The sequence below is a fragment of the Plecotus auritus genome (genome assembly GCF_963455305.1).
Source record: "Plecotus auritus genome assembly, chromosome: 8".
NCBI lineage: Eukaryota > Metazoa > Chordata > Mammalia > Chiroptera > Vespertilionidae > Plecotus > Plecotus auritus.
Window position 1 is genome coordinate 90,887,009 of NC_137782.1, and position 16,371 is coordinate 90,903,379.

The following is a 16,371-nucleotide window of genomic DNA, read 5'->3' on the forward strand; positions in this document are numbered from 1 at the left end:
CTGAAATCAATAAAAATATGTTAAACAACAATAACAACAACAACAACAAAAACCAGAACTTTGGCTAGAAAACTCTTGTGTTTTGTTTTGTTCTATAATTACCATTACAAACCACTGTCTTCCCCACCCACTTCCAGATAGTAAATTTCAACAGATTTTCTTAGACTCATTAGATTGAATGTACTTTACCCAATACTGAAGCTCATAGTCTTTCTTACCTAAGCCTGAAAATGTTACTCTAAGAGTTTCTTACAAAACTAATGGTCTAAGGAGACTGGAGGAGGATTCAGTGGAACAATGTATGTGACACTAATTTGGAGGAGGAACGTGCTGTACTTTTCAAGTGCAAGGTGTTATTAATATTGACAAATGATAGATCTGGATGTCTCTATTTCTCTCTGCCACCTTTATGGTTTCATCTGCCTACCTGGTTTGCAGGTACATGAATACAGTCCTCTACCCACTCACTTTATAAAAATATAATGCTTCAACTATTCAATTTCTTGACATACAGTTGACTTAATGCATAGAAGAATCATTTTTGATTGGGGCATGACAGATGTTTCAGCTGTTCCTTGCAATTATTTTGAAGATCTGTAGGAGCCCACAGGGTCTTTGTGAAGTGCTATATCTACCTGTAATGCAAGTACTTACATGAGTCTATATTTTCCCCCCTCCCTGAAATAAAGTTATTTGGAAAAAAATGATATTCTTTTAATTTTTACTTTTATAAGGTTAATTTCTGGAAGGAAAAAGCTCTCTTTAGAAATGAACTGGGCAATGCATTTATTAAAATAAAAACTCAACCAAGAGTTACTTTGTCATGGGATGGTGAATGCATTATCTGAAGGAAACTTAAGGGTGACAAAGACTAGAAGGTAGAAAATCAATGATCTGATGACTGGAGACATAGCTTACAAACAAGGGGATTCATTTGAAATTGAGTTTTCACTTCTACTAAATCAATTATTTTAAAAAACTACATTATGTAACAATATCTAAAATCAGTGGAAACATTTCCTTATTTTGTTCAAAAAATAAAACAAAACAAAACAAAACAACAACAACAGAAAAAACAAAGAGTGCCATAGGGATGGGCCAAGTGTCTCTATTTTCAAGCCCTTAGAGCAGTTTATTTTTCTCTTCCTGCATAAATACAAACACCTTTTAAATATAATCTAAATATTTGGAAGCCATTAAATATAATCTAAAAATATTTCCTCAAAATAATTGCCGAAGCTGACTTCCAGGAGGCTACACTAAGGGCATATTAACACAGATGCATAAAAGTAGGGGGGCAGGGGTGTTCATTCCAGTTAGCGAAGGAGGTGAGACCTTGAGTGTAAGACACATGGTTCCTGCTCACTGAATACGGCAGAGAGAGAAAAACAAATGCTTGTTTTCCTCATTAGCTTTCTTCTCCACGAGTACAAGAAACATGTCTACTGATGCTCACGGCTGTATACCTTGTGCCTGAGTAAAGTGGGTGCTCAATAATTATTTGTTCAATAAGTGAATGAATGAAATGCAGCAAGCTGGAAACAAACCAATTGTCCATCAATAGAGCAAGGGTGAATCAGAGTCTAATAAATCCAGACAATGAGACTTAATGAAGTTGTTATAAAGGATGATATGGCTCTGTATCAGGGGCTTCTAACTCAAATGCCCACAGAGATAGGGCCAGTGACATAAATGAGTGAGCTGGGCTGGATGTGACAATAGGAAGTAGTGGGGATTGTGGTAAACTAGAAAACCCAAGTCTTTTGTGGATTTGAATTAATCACGCTCTCTCTATATAAAAGCCTAAGTGACCATTACGACTGGTTGACCAAACTTATCAGTCAACCGGTCGCTATGACATGCACTGACCACCAGGGGGCAGATGCTCAAAGCAGGAGCTGCCCCCTGGTGGTCAGTGCGCTCCCACAGCCAACCTCCCATGGCCGGCCAACCTCCCATAGTCCCTCCCTCCAAACTAGGCAAGACAGCCCCGATTGGCCCCCCTCACCGGCCAGGCTGAGGGACCCCACCCGTGCACAAATACGTGCACTGGGCCTCTAGCCTATAATAATAAAAGTGTAATATGCTAATTAGACCGGACAGCCAAACAACCTTCCGGACGAAGCTGGGGCTGTGAGTGCTGAGCTCCTTGCATGAATTTTGTGCATTGGGCTTCTAGTAGTAATATAATGAAAACAAAACAGAATGTAAGACAAGGGTCATTAGGATATCTAGAATTTTAGGGGAAATCCTAACAGTCATGGAAGCTTTGGAGTTTACACATTGAAAGGAACAATGTTTAAGCTCCCAGGCACCACCCTTTTATTGGGCAACAGATATTAAAAACAATGGACATTGTGAGACCTGACACTGTGAATCCCCTGAAGTTTGCTTCAGAAAATAAAAGTCTTCTACCTCTATCCCTATCCTATGGAAAATCAATTCCGAAGGACTTTTGTTTCCAATTTTGTTCCCCTAACAGTTCAGATTACCCAGTTTCTACTGCTAGAAAATATCACCAAGCAATGGATAGCTCTGGAGGATGAATTTAAGTAAGGTGGGACTCATTAGAATTTAATGATTTGTTTTGAATGGGTAGTTTATACATCTTTCATGCTTCATTTGGGGTCTCTTGTGTTTTCCTCTCTTTTAAGTAAAGAAGTTTAGCATGTTGGTTATTTGGAAGAGAAAGTCATTTTGTTTGACATACATGTTATCTCTCAATTCCATTCAGACATGGGCAAGCTGGATCACACTCAAGGTTCTGACGAGCTATTTGGGGACCCCATTTGTAATGCAGATGGGTTTCCAGAAACAGGCCAAATGTTCTTTTCTTTCCTGACATTGTGTACAAATTGGTTTAAACATCTCCAATCTTGATCCCCATTTTCAGTGCCAAATTGCAGAGTAAATCCAGGAATATGGATGGGGTTCCCGCCACATAGGCTGCCCACGCCTACCCCTACACAGCTTCTCCATGAGAAATCAGCAACGAAAGAGAACAGTTCCTGCCAACAATTTCTAAGAGTTATTTCTCATATGCCTCAACTCCCACTGGCAAGGGTGTTGTGTTGTTTTGTTTTGAGGACTAGAAAGAATTCCTTAACAGGTTGGGCCTGTGAAATTAGAGTTGCTTTCTTAAAGGATTACATTCCCAAATACTCATGAACATGAAGGCACACGATAATGAAATTCTTGTTTTTCATTAAAAGAGAATTAAGCCAATGACCTTTTATGTGCGTTTTTGTCTTTTGTCTTCTTACTGATTTGGGTGTTAGTTCATTATATTATTTAAGTTCTTGGATCTTTAGATATTTAATGTGGATGATGCTTTATAGACACCAAAGGCTTGTATGCCCGAATTCTTTCCATTCTATATAACTAAGAGCATGGCGAATTTACCAACTAAGTTATACATATTCATTCTTAGAAAATTATGTTCTCATTTCTTATTTGAATATCTACAAGTCAGCTTTATTCAAGTTTGTGTCACCTTCAGAATTTTTCCAACATCAGTATGTAACTTCGACTATTCATTACTTAATCATTTAAAAATGCCTATGTTCTTTATGTCATAAATGTGTTTTCAAAGGAAACCGCATATAATTCCCGTAATAAGAAAAGCAGTGTCTTTTGCCATAAACAGGTAAAACCTTCACAAATAAATAAAAGTAAACAATAATATTAACTTCTAGGTGGATACTGTTGACTGCTAAAACTCAGGACCCAAGGCCAACTCTTTCTTTGTTAAGAAAGGAGTTAGTAGAGCCCTGGCTGGTGTGGCTCAGTTGGTTGAGCATCATCCTGTGTACCGAGAGGGCACCGGTTGGGGCACAACCCCTGGTGGGGGGCGTGCAGGAGGCAACCGATGGATGTTCTTGCATCGATGTTTCTCTCTCCCTCTCCCTTCCTCTCTGAAATCAATAAAAAACATATTTTTTAAAAAGGGGTTAGTAGAGGTTAACAAAAGGTTATGAAATATTAGCAATAAACAGACTTCCTCTATGATTGAATCTGAAGCATAAAAGGGAATTTTCTCACTGCACAATTCACATGACCTCCACCCCGCCTGCAATTCTATCTCATGCACGTGTACATGTGTCTTTAGCCTCGGAAACTGTGCAAGGTGTTCGGGTTTGCTTGCACCAGAAGCGAGTGCCTTACCATTTGTCTGAGGAATGCCATCAGGGAGTTTGCCGGTGGCTTGCGTTCTTCTCTTTTGAGTTTTCCTTCTGGGGGTGCAGGTGTGGCCTCCGCCTCATCGTTGAGATCCACTGTTTGTAAGGCAGAGTCTACTTCCTGGGACCTTCTAACCTCTACCGGTGATTCACACACCACCTGGATTATTTTGCCAGGTAATAAGACAGTAAAGAAAACATTGCCCCCAACCATATTTGATAAAGCGGGGTCCTGGTTGCCCTTCATCCGCCCAGTGGCTACAGGTTAGAGTCTATGACCGTTTCTATGCAGGCCCATCTTCAAGAGGGAACACTCATGTCTTACAAGGTGCGCTCACAACAGCTGCCAAACAGATGGCTTGGGGGGCAAAACCCAGCCCCAGGAAGGTACAGGCTTAGACAGGAAGTGCCATTTGGGGATTGCCCCTCATAGCATGCTCCAAATCCCTTCCCTTCTAGAAGGCCCACCTCTGGTGTGCCATAAAGTAAAGTGCACCTGCCTGTGTAAATATCAGGGGGATCATTCCCCCAAGAGTTCAGCTTCAGAGACTGTGACCTCAACAACTTCCAGTCCACATCCTAGCTCCCTGCACCTGGGGAGAAGCTGTCCTCTATGTGGAAAGGATCATGTGAAAGCCCCTCCATTAAGAGACTCCACGTCCTCGTTAACTCATTTCCTTCTCCACCCCAGACTGTCATTTGCCATTGTTGCTTAGCTCAGTTCATACTTTCAGAAGAGAAATGAACTTGGCCAAGTTGCTTATGGCCCCCAGCAAGGTGCCTGGTGAGCTCAGTGTCCCCTGATCGTCTGTGGGGACGGCTGGTCAGCCCTGGTGCACAGCTGGGAGTCCGAGTCACCTGTCTGTGGGGACGGCTGGCCAGCCCTGGTGCACAGCTGGGAGGTCCAGGTCACCTGCCTCTGATCCCACACGTGTCCTTGTGCATGGCCTCCCTGCCTTTGTGCGGGGCCCTGGTCACACCTGGGGCAGTTTCTGCATTGGTTTTGGCCCCTGCAACAGGACCCAAGTTAACTGAGGGCGTTTATAACTTTTGTTTGCTTGTTGGTTCCCTCAGGCAGGATTGGCAAACTATTACCAGATCCACCCGAGTCCGTTGAGGTATGGCCTCCAAACTAAGGATGGGCTCACATTTTCAAAGGTTGTAAACATTTTTTTAAATGATAGAAAGTGTCCATCAGAGACTGTGTGTGGCCTGTGAAGTCCAAAATCTTGACTCTCTGGCGCCTGACATGCAGTTGCTGTTCCTGCCTTGGAGGTAAGCAGTGTTGGTTTCCTGGTGCCAGACCCCAGCTTCCTGTCTTGTTCTCACTGTCAGGGAGGAGGGGTAGAAACTTACTTCCAAAAGCGGAGCATGTGCATGGGGAACCCTCTCCTGTCCTTCAGGATTTGCAAATGACCCAAATGGTGAAACTCAGTATTGTCCACGGAAGCAGGAAGTTGCCTACCCAACAACAAATCAGCATGAAGGAACACCCCGAAATGAGGCAGTTAAATCTCAGCTCTTTCCCCCCACCTTTTCTTTCTTAAAATATCGGCACGACTTCCAGCATCTTCGCTGTGTAAACAAAGATCTTGGTTGGAGAGTTACAAACTCAAAAGTTCCAGGAGCCAAGACGCTGGCTTTCAGCAGGTGATCTCAGCTCGGACTGACCAGACAGAAGACAAAAAGGAGTGGTGGGAACTACCATGAACAAAAGACAGGTTGCCCCATCTACAGGGATTCGAAGCATAAAGCACGGGACCAGCCAAAGAAAACACGTGTGCGAGGAGGCTTCGCTGCGGGGCCTGGGACCCGGTTCTGGCTTTAGGAAGCCAGCTCAGACTGGAGCCAAAGGAGAGACTGGACTGGCATTCAGGGGTGGGCGTGGACTCCCACATGTAGGCCCAATGTATTCAATTGCATTTCTGAAAAACAAGCTTCAGCCACAGGAGCTTTGGGGTCAGCCTGCAGTGCAGCCAGCAGACACGGTGATTATGAGCGCAGCCTCTGGCACCAGCCTGCCTGGCTCTAAGTCTGACGCTGCCCCTCACAGCGGCTTTCACATGCCAAGGTCCGCACTCAGCATCTCTGTGCCTGCATTTGCTCACCTTTCCATGGGAACAGCATATACATCAGAACGCTGTTTTCAGAATCAAACCAGGCAAAGCAGGTAAAGTGCCTAGAACAGCGCCTGGTGCGTGATAACGCTCAGTTCACACTCCTGCTGTTGCGTGTGCTGCTATGAGAGCTGTTTACCCCATGGGCATGGGTTCCCTGGAATCATCCCCCCACGCACATGCGCACCGTTTAGAGATGATGCTAATAACTACCTGTTACTGCGGCTGTCACTGTGCAAGGTGGTTTAATGCACAGCCTCGGTAAGAAGTTTCAGAGACAGCTCAGTGCACAGCATTATCTCTACCGACAGGGGAAGAAGCGGAAGGACTAAATGACTTGGCCAAAGTCACACCACAGGTCAGGAGCCATTTCGGGGAGGATGAAGTTGTCTACCAGTAACGGAATATCTAGTAGTGACTTAACCAATAATGCTATGGAACAAAACGTTTGAAAGTCAGAAGTTCTGGGATTGGTTTAATGGCTCCACAATTTCTCTAAGAACCTGAGCTCTTTCTACTCATTGGCTCTGACATCCTTGGCATGCTGGCTTTCCATCCTTTTATTTGCTACCTCGTGGATATAAAGTAGCTGCCACAGGTCCAGGCATCACATCCTCCACCCAGGGTCCTAAGAAGGAAGGAAGATCACAGCAAAAGACTTTGCTTCCATAAACGTCTGTACATTAACCCCCTACCTCGGGAGACATTTCATTGGCCAAAAGTAGGTAACATTTTTACTCCTACACTAATCACTGGGGAAGAATATGGAATTATTGGTTTAGACTAATCGTGATCAAATGCTTTGGGGGTGTAGTAATTGCCAACCTTGCCTAAGATCAAGGGAAGACAGGTGGAGAAAGAGAAATGGCCTTAGGTAAGTAATGAACAGTCTGATTCACTGCCTCTGGTTCAGATATTCTGGCTTTGAGGCAAGGCTGGAGGGAAATTTACTCACATAATAAAGCGATCAGGTTGCATAGCAATCCCTCTATAAATCAACTTCATCTGCTTGCCAATGGTTCTCTTGCTGGGCCTTTCTTAAGGTTGCCAGGTGTCAACTCATGAATCCTGGATCAGAGTCTATTCTAAAAAAAAAGGGACTCCCAAAAAGTTGGCTTTCAGCAGCCAAGGAAAGTCCAGTGTGGAAACCCGGAAGGATTTAAGCTACATTAGGAGCTTATTTGCATATATAGACATGAGAATTCACTTTTATTTGGGTAGTTTTTTTGATTTCCTTCCAGGCCAGGGCTTTGGAAAAAGTTGTTCCTTATTTAGAATGTATGATTGCATTTGCACATTTTAATGAACACAAAGTCAGATTTACACTATAATTTAGGATTAAATCCCCCTTGCTTGATGTTAGGAGGGGATATTAGATGTTGCATGAAGATACACATTTTGGCAAAATACAGTTTCACTTTTTGCCTCAAATATTATACCTACTTACTCTTAAAATTTGGTTTATACAGTTTTTTACTAGAGCTGTGAGTTTTGTAAACTGATTTATAGCCGATTTTTGTAATGCTTCTTTATTTTCTTGAGAAAATATTTTGCTTTCTTTCATTTATCTCTCAGCTTTTGTGTTTATCTTTGGTATCAGTAATTTAACTCATGTTTATATTTCTGTTTTAAATTCCTCACTAGAAAGTGAAATACTTCCTGTTTGCCCACCAGACATTAACACTGCATCGTGGCGTGTGAGCTGTGAGGGACCCGATGCTTCAGACAGGCCACCACCCACGAATGTCTAAAGGAAGTTTCTCTGCAAAAAAACTCAGGACTGCGAAGTTTTTGCAGAGAAAACAAACCATAAGGATGATAACATAGCCATTGTAATTTCTATTCCACATCGCCGACAACGTTTCTGGAATGTACTTGGATTTTCAGTATTTGTTTAGTTCCAGCAACTAAATGAAAAGGAAAACACACCCCTATCCGTGGCAAGTACACAGAGACACCCAGAAGAGCGGAGTATATTCTGCTCCGGCAAAACGATGGTGCTCGGTTTGTAAGTTGAGGAGCAGTGAACTCACTCATCCCCACCCATAAAAATTTCCAGGGACTGACACTTTCAGAGCACGAGGTCAATTCTTTCATTCCTGGGAAGATGTTTTGGAAAGATACAGTTTCGTGGTGTCTCGTGTGGAGCCAGCTCCTTCAGACATGAGTGCACAGTCTTGAAAACTTTGACCATTGCTCTGAAGATCAAGGCCAAAAAGACAGTGGGGCTCCACCTAAGTCTCTCAGGTATAGACTCATGGAGTTGGCTTTCCCACCCGAGACCAACAGTCTCAGCATCTATTGCAGTAAGAAGCTCTCATGCCTGGGGCAACTACCTGTCCTGGGTGCCACCCACCGTTAGTAGAGAATATGGGTTGTCATGCAGATGAACGTGAAAGAAGCAACCAGAGCAGAATGGAGCAGAGGGTGTGGCATCCTTGTCCCGGAAGGAAGTATAAAGATGTTCTTATAGTTAGTAGACTCTTTCAGCCCCTAAAGGATAACAAATGATAAACGTGTGTGCTCTGATTTTGCATTTAGTTGACACTGATTCAATGGGCATTACAAATGTTCACCCCAAGTTATCCCCCAGAGGTCCCTGATCCCGTGAAAGGGTGAAAGAGTCCACGGCAGGTGAACAACCCTGGGAGCATGCAGGAACACAACCGGGGAGCTGAGGGGCCCATGGTCCAACATGCAGATGAGAATGGAATAAGTCTGTCACGTCATGCGTCACTTACATACTCCTCTGCACCTGTGGGGACGGAATCCTCTTTAACTGACTGAAGGGAAGATAAAAACAAAAGCAAGAGTCAGAATGTTACAGACACTAGGGCTGACAGCCTCCGGGTGTAACTCCAGGACGATGCTGATGTGTGCCTTGTTCCAGAAAGAACTAGAAGGAGCTTACACAAATGTACACAGTATAGCAAGATCATATATGTTATGTATTTTTAAATGCAAAAGGAAAATGAATGGCCAGATGCAGCCAGGAGAGGGGTCGCTATAGAAAGCACCAGCCACAGTCTTGGCTGGAACATGTTTATCTTGATATTTCCTGGTAGCTGATAGAAAGGGGGAAATATGTTCGGTCGCGCAATACACGGGCACTTTAGGTAAAAACAAATGATGATCAGGAGAATTCTGGTAGCAGGACCAGAGAAAGTCCTCCCATGGTCCTCGGAAAGCAGCAGGCGCTAGGTAACAAGTAGGCCCTTGGCCTTGTCCTGACCATTGCACAGTGGCCAGAGCCAGAAGCTGCTTAGGTTAGCCCTCAACAGGGGCCACGTTCACCATGTCAAAGCCTAATTCTGATAAAACACTTCAATGGATGGTCAGAAGGCTGGGGTCCAACACATCCAAGTTCAAACACTGTTACTCCCCGTCCTGACCCAAACAGGAGAGGAGTTATCCCAACTTTATCCAAAGCCGATGCCACAATCACTCTATCGGTCTGCCAAGCGGCAGCTGTGGAGCTCACCTTTGCATCTTTCCTGCAGCTGTCCCTAAACTTTTTCAGGTGATGGTGTCTACAGACCACTTCAGTCCAGGTTCACTGGACAGATGTGGACTGTCTTCCCCGAAAAGTAAGCATGAAGAACATATTTTGCACATTGTTTCCGGCTGTTCATACACTCTCACATCTCTTCTCTTGGATTCAGGTTAAGAACTCTTCCCCATATCTACTTAGTTCCAAGTCCTGCCTTTATTTTTACCTTTAAAACATCCAGTGGAAGGGAAGACGGGAACTGACATTACAAATCCATCTTTTGCACTTGGCGCTTTGTATACGTTCTCTCACTTACTGTGGCCCCGAGCAGTAAGAATGGGGATCCTCATTTACTCAGCAGGAAATGGAGGCTCAGAGAGGGCAGTCACTTGTCCCAGGTGGAACAGCTAAAAAATGGTGGAGATGGTTCTTGGGACCAAGTTTTCCACCTTCCACGATGACTTCCAGAATCAGAAACACTTTTTTTTTTTTTTTTTGGTGGTGGTGGTGGTGGGTGTCTGTGTGTCTTTCCCCATTACCAGACTTCTTTCTCTCTAGACTTCAGTGTGGATCATTTATTTGTATTTATCTCCTTCTCATACTGACATTTACCTGGGCACAAACATGCCCCTAAAAAGGTTGTGGGTTTTCTGATTGTCAAGAAACCATAGGCCATTCAGAAGTGTAGCTTTCTTGGAATTATACCCTTTCTCCTTGAGACCAGTTGCATGCTACTTAATATTATGAACAGGTGAGGAATTAAACAATATTTTGAAAGCCAGACTGCCTCAAACTTGACCTGCCAAAGTTTCAAGAGGCAATATACTGCCTACTTTGGGCGGAGACGGTCCTCCCACCATTTCCGAATAGCAGCTTTCAGTTCTTCAAACCTCCTTCCCGGCCCGGCTGGCTGGGACAAGCTTAGTTTGTGTCTGGTTTCCATGTCTGGGAAGTCCTGGCCATCGTCACTCATGGTGTTTGAGATGGGACTGGGAACCTGGTGGAGACGATGGTGAGGAGCAGGAGCTGCTTTGGGACGCGATGCTCCTGTGATCGTTGTCATTGTTTCAGACTTCCAGATCTTTCTGACGTTTCACAATGCGCATTAAGTTCTGATTACTTAAAGTCCTATTGGAAGGGAGGTGGGCATGCGTGGCACAGAGAGAGGTGCCTGCCAATAGCAAGGGGAGACTTTCCTCTCAGTGTCACCGAGGAGCGGGGGTGGGAAGAGGAGGTAACTCCAGGCCATGTGACTGGTTACCCTCTAGGGCAGCGTCCCAGAGCCCGCAACCCCCTTTTGCACATTTCTGTACCTTTGCACACTGGCGTGTGTGTCGCCTTTATGTCAGCGGGGCTGAAATAGCCAGTTGGGATAATTGGGTAAATGAGCGGCTGAGCTCCTGCCCCTTCTGTGTTGGTCACACGTCAAAGACACCTGCTCAGAGCCCATGTCTGGAGCAGCTTGCACGGCGGGTTTGTGGCTGGAAACACTAGAATTTTCTAGCGCTTCTCAGCATTTTACAAAATTTTTATAAGAACAATTTTATAACTAAAACATTTTAATTAATTAATTAATTATTAATTAATTTTTTATCTTTATTGTTTAAAGTATTACATACATACAACCCCTTTTCCCCAACTGACTCCTTCTAGCCTGCCCCCACCCTCTTACCCCAGGCCTTCACCACCCTATTGTCTGTGTCCATGGGTTTTGCATATATGCATACAGGTTCATTGGTTAATCTCTCCTTACCCACCCACTACCCCCACCTTCCTTCTGATATTTGACAGTCTGTTCCATGCTTCTATGTCTCTGAGTCTATTTTGTTCATCAGTTTGTTTTGTTAATTAGATTCCACATATGAATGAGATCATGCGATACGTGTCTTTCTCTGACTGGCTTATTTCTCTCAGAGTACTATGCAGCAGTAAAAAAGAAGGATCTCTTACCCTTGAGACAGAATGGAGGGACCTGGAGAGTATTACTCTAAACTTATTTTAACTTAAAGAAAACAAAGGTCTCAATTTTATTTCCAATTAGAACAGAAGCTCCCATGAGACTGTAAACTGCAAGAGGTCAGCAATCTCCCCACTGCTGCCTTTTCTTATTGATGGATCGACTGATTGAATTTATTGGGGTGACACTGGTTAATAAAATTAAGTTTCAGGGGTACAATTCTACAACACGTTATCAGTATACTGTGTTGTGTGTTCACTACCAATGCCCATCACCACCTATTCTCCCTTTACCCTCTTTTGCCTCCCCCACCCCCTTTTCCCGCTGGTAATCCCATAAGGTTGTCTGACTATGAGGCTTTTGTTTTATTTTTTCTTAATCCCGTCACCTTTTTCACCCAGCCCCCTCCCCCTCCCCTCTGACAGCTGCAGGTCTGTTCTCTGTATTTATGAGTCTGTTTCTATTTTGTTTTTTAGAGAAAGACAAGACCCATATGATTTCACTTATACGTAGAATCTAATGAACAAAATAAACTCACTGCTGTCTTTTTAATGCTGATTACTTGACGCAAAGTATTTAGCACAAAAAAAGCCAGCACTGATGGAAAGAAACTGATTAAAAATACGCTCCCCATTTTACCTCCAGAGGGCGCTGTTCTTTCTGACCCGGTGAAAGAAGGAAAGACAACATTTACCATACAGGGGATTCAGCTTTTAGTAATTTTTATAATCGACTAAAGAAGTAACGCCAGATAATGCTGGGAAAAAAAGAGGGAAACAGAAATAAATGCAATTCTGTTATTAGGGAGATAAATGTCAAGTACCCCCTTTTTATCTCCATGGGAAAAGCTAGAATTTCAAAGAAAAACCAGCACACCTCTGATACATCCCTAAGGGAAGAAAAGATGAAGCACTGAGGCTTGTTGGCTTAGAGGTGTCCCCAAACCGGGCAGCCCAGAAGGATGAGAAGTGGATGTGGGTAGTGCCCAACCCTCCTGAGCGGAGGCCAGGAAATCACTTCTGTGCTGGGCACATGTTAGGGTTTTACCAGAATGATTTCACACAACCCTGGCTTCCTTTCCATGATGTAGGTGCTCTTGTTATTTGCATTTTACAACACTCATCCAAGCAGACTGGGACTCAAAGTCAGATCTGTCTGACACCAGACTTTTAACCCTTACGTAAGGGATCCTCAAACGTCTGATACTTGCTGGCCTCCTATGTGGTTTTTGCCTTGTTGTATGTGCCATAGGGTGGCAGCCACGGGGGTGTGGCATTCAGATTTCCCCACCTCCGACTGTCACGCCTTCAGCATCCTCGATACCCAGGCTGCTTCCAGCCCATGACTGAGCACTGGGGGTGCTGGGCCATTTCTGCCCAATGTGTGGCCCCAGAATGCCCAGTGTCTGTGCTGGGAATCTCCTCTGGCTTAGCCCACCCTCAGGTTGAGGGACCTTCTCCCCCTCCATCCCCTCCCTCAGCCACAGGTCACAGGTGTCCGGCTCTCATAGGTGGGCAGGCTCCCTGCCTCCTCCTGTCACTCCCCCGTTATCTTTCATACTCATTCTCCTCTGGCACATCGATTCTGTCTCGGGGTCTGCTTCTTGGAGGACCCAATGTACCTTTATTTACTTACTGTCAGTACCATGATTTATGCTGCACTTTCCTTGCAATTGGGCTGCTTTTGAAACCTATCTCTTACCTTGAACAAAATATATATTAAACCAAGTTCAATGTGCCAGTTCTGTTTTTCCTAATACACTTTAAATGTATATATCTACCTAATAAAAGAGTAACATGCTAATTGACTGCACCTTCACAACACCCACCAGCCAATCAGGAGTGAGTATGAAAATTAACCCAACAAAGATGGCGGGTTAATTTGCATGGTGACGACGCAGGCGTTCTGCACAACCCCAGCCACTCTGGGCAGCATGGGAAGGCAGAAAGGCGGCTCCGGGCCAGAGTGGAAAGGCAGCTCTGGGCCAGAGCAGAAAGGCTGCTTCGGCCAGAGCAAAGGCGGTGCAGGCAGCCAGGGGAAGGAAGGCCCATTCTTGCATGAATCTTTGTGCATAGGGCCTCTAGTATTCAAATAAAAATAGAACTGTTTGAATATGGGCCACCAAACTCATGTGCCCTGCCGCCCCTATGTGATGTCACTCACTAGAAATTGTCCCCTACATTATATTGCTGATAAAAAAATTTTAAAAATAAGCGATCGGTGGTTGGTGAGGGAAGAGGGTTTGAACTGAACACCAAATGACATCACCCAACGTTTTCACTTAGTGTTGGAATTTGTTTCTGGGCAGGACCTGGAAGGAAGAATTCCTCAGGACAGGAAAACACACAGGGAGGACATTCAGAAATTCAGCTAGAAACCCAAGATTCTAGACGAGAGAACAAACTCACTCCCCAGCGGCGCCTGTATCTTCATCACCTGCCTGGCCGTGGGTGCCAGGTGGCATGAGTTTTGAGGAAATTACTAAATTAGATTTCCCCAGCTCTACGGATCACACCCACCACCCACCTCACCCACCATGTCTTGCTCATCGTTTGGCCACATTGAAAACAGGCGAGACTTGGGAACATGCGTGGCCGCTGGGGTGTACTCGAAGTGACGACCAAGCAATAGCTCTCAGAATGACTCAGCCCCACCCAACCATCTCCTCGTACGGCTCCTCAGTTCTAGAGAGGAAAGAATCAGACCCTGGTTTACATTTTCCCATCACAGAGCATGTTGTGTGCTTGCCCTGGTGGGAAGCCGGCAGACACCTTGGCTTTTCCTAAGGACCGTGAAACCTGGTGCTTCTAGTGACTGATTATATCTGGCGGGGCAAACAGAGCCCAGCGGGGCCTCATCTTGCCAGGGAGAGAGTGTGCAGAGGAAGCCAGGGGGATAATGAGTGATTTTCAAAAGACAATGAAATCATGAAATACCACAACCCTCAGTCATGAACTGGAGTAATTCCAAGAATGAAATATTCTACTTGTTCATTTCCCTTCCTTTCCCACGAAACACATGTTTATACTATGCTAGGCATGCCATTCTGAGTCAATGAGTAAGTCTTCCACTCAATGGCTACTTGAGTCATTTTGGAGAAGAGAAAGAAACACCACATGTTGCTGAGTTCATTGATTGGCCCAATGGAAATAATTTCTCAAGTCATCCTGGCCCTATGCACTCTCCACATCTTGAGACCAGCACTTACCTTTTTCCAGAACAATTTGCTCAGAGGCAGAGAGGAGGGCCCTCCCTTCTGCTTGGCACCCTCCTTTGCCGTTTCTGTGGGTGTAGGATTCTTGGCTGCCCCTTGGGTCTCCTGGGGTACAAAGGTGGCTTTGTCTGACTTCAGGTCTGCTGACGGAGCAGGTGACTTTTCAGCACCCTATAGAGTTTAGAAAAAAATTCAAAATGATTTCCAGATCTCGAAAGTGAAAGATCTCTCTTTTATAAACATGGGCTGGGGTTGTGCATGTAAATTTTCTTAATACTTTTCCAAATATGCTACTATGAATGTGAGTTTGTGTTAAAATCTTGGGAAAATTCAAGAGACTTTCCTTTTGGACAAAAATACCTATGGAACCGTTATTGATCATGTTTATGTAAGTAGCTCATTAGGAATCCAGCTGATTGTAAGAGGCACTTTGCTGTTAGAAGGTTAATGCGTACCCAGGCCATTGGTCTTCAGGAGATGTTGATTATGTTCCTATCAGTAAAAACATTTTGAACATGCACCTCCAACACGCATGTCTGTTTATCGTATAGAGATGCATTGTTTTACTAACCCCAGTTCAAAATTAAAGAAGGGTTAAATAAATATAATTTAAAGTGTAAGTTCTCAATTTTCCTCCCATACTCCACTGTGGAGATCCCTGACCCAGGCTATGAGTGAGTAGGAGACAACTAGACTGGGTGAAAGGATCTTGAGTGGGGAGAGCCCCCCAAACCTCATTTCTTCACCTTTAGATGGAGCCTCTATATCTAAATTAGAAATAATTGAATAGATTGTAATTGACTCAAAATTTCAAGTGTTATTAATTTGACCCCTATTTTCTCTCTCTCTCCTTCCTTCCTTCCTTCCTTCCTTCCTTCCTTCCTTCCTTCCTTCCTTCCTTCCTTCTTCTCCTTCCTTCCTTTCCCCTTCCTTCCTTCCTTCATTCCTTCCTTCCTTCCTTCCTTCCTTCCTTCCTTCCTTCCTTCCTTCTTTCCTTCCTTCCTTGCTTCCTTCTTTCCTTCCTTCTTTTCCTCTCTTCCACTCTCCCCTCCTCTCTCCCTCTCTTCCTGTCCTCCTTCCCCATTCTCTCTCTCTCTCTCTTCCTGTCCCCACTCTGGGTGGCCACGCTGAGGTCCAATTCCAGGATGTCTGACTTCCTCAGGGACAGGGCCATGACCTCCCATGCTCTGTCTCCTCCTGAGTCTTGGGGTAAAGGGAGAGTTAGGAGGAAGACAATCTCAATTGATCTTGACATGAGTGAACACCAGCATTAGCAATTTTTTTTCTCTTAAAAAATATTTTTACTGATTTTAGAGAGGAAGGGAGAGGGAGAGAGAGATAGAAACATCAATGATGAGAGAGCATCATTGATCGGCTGCCTCCTCCATGCCCTCCACTGGGGATTGAGTGCGAAA

At 44.4% G+C, this 16,371-nt stretch overlaps 1 protein-coding gene across 2 annotated transcripts in view; it reads right to left on the minus strand.

Moving 5' to 3' along the window:
- BCAS1 (brain enriched myelin associated protein 1) overlaps positions 1–16,371 on the minus strand; it is a 78,716-nt gene that overhangs the window by 14,319 nt on the left and 48,026 nt on the right. For both annotated transcript variants that reach the window (XM_080686952.1, XM_080686953.1), the window contains 3 exons: positions 14,951–15,127; positions 9,037–9,078; positions 4,165–4,338 (listed from right to left, as the gene is read on the minus strand). In XM_080686952.1, the coding sequence (XP_080543078.1) occupies positions 4,165–4,338; positions 9,037–9,078; positions 14,951–15,127 (393 nt within the window). The remainder of the gene's footprint in view (positions 1–4,164; positions 4,339–9,036; positions 9,079–14,950; positions 15,128–16,371) is intronic.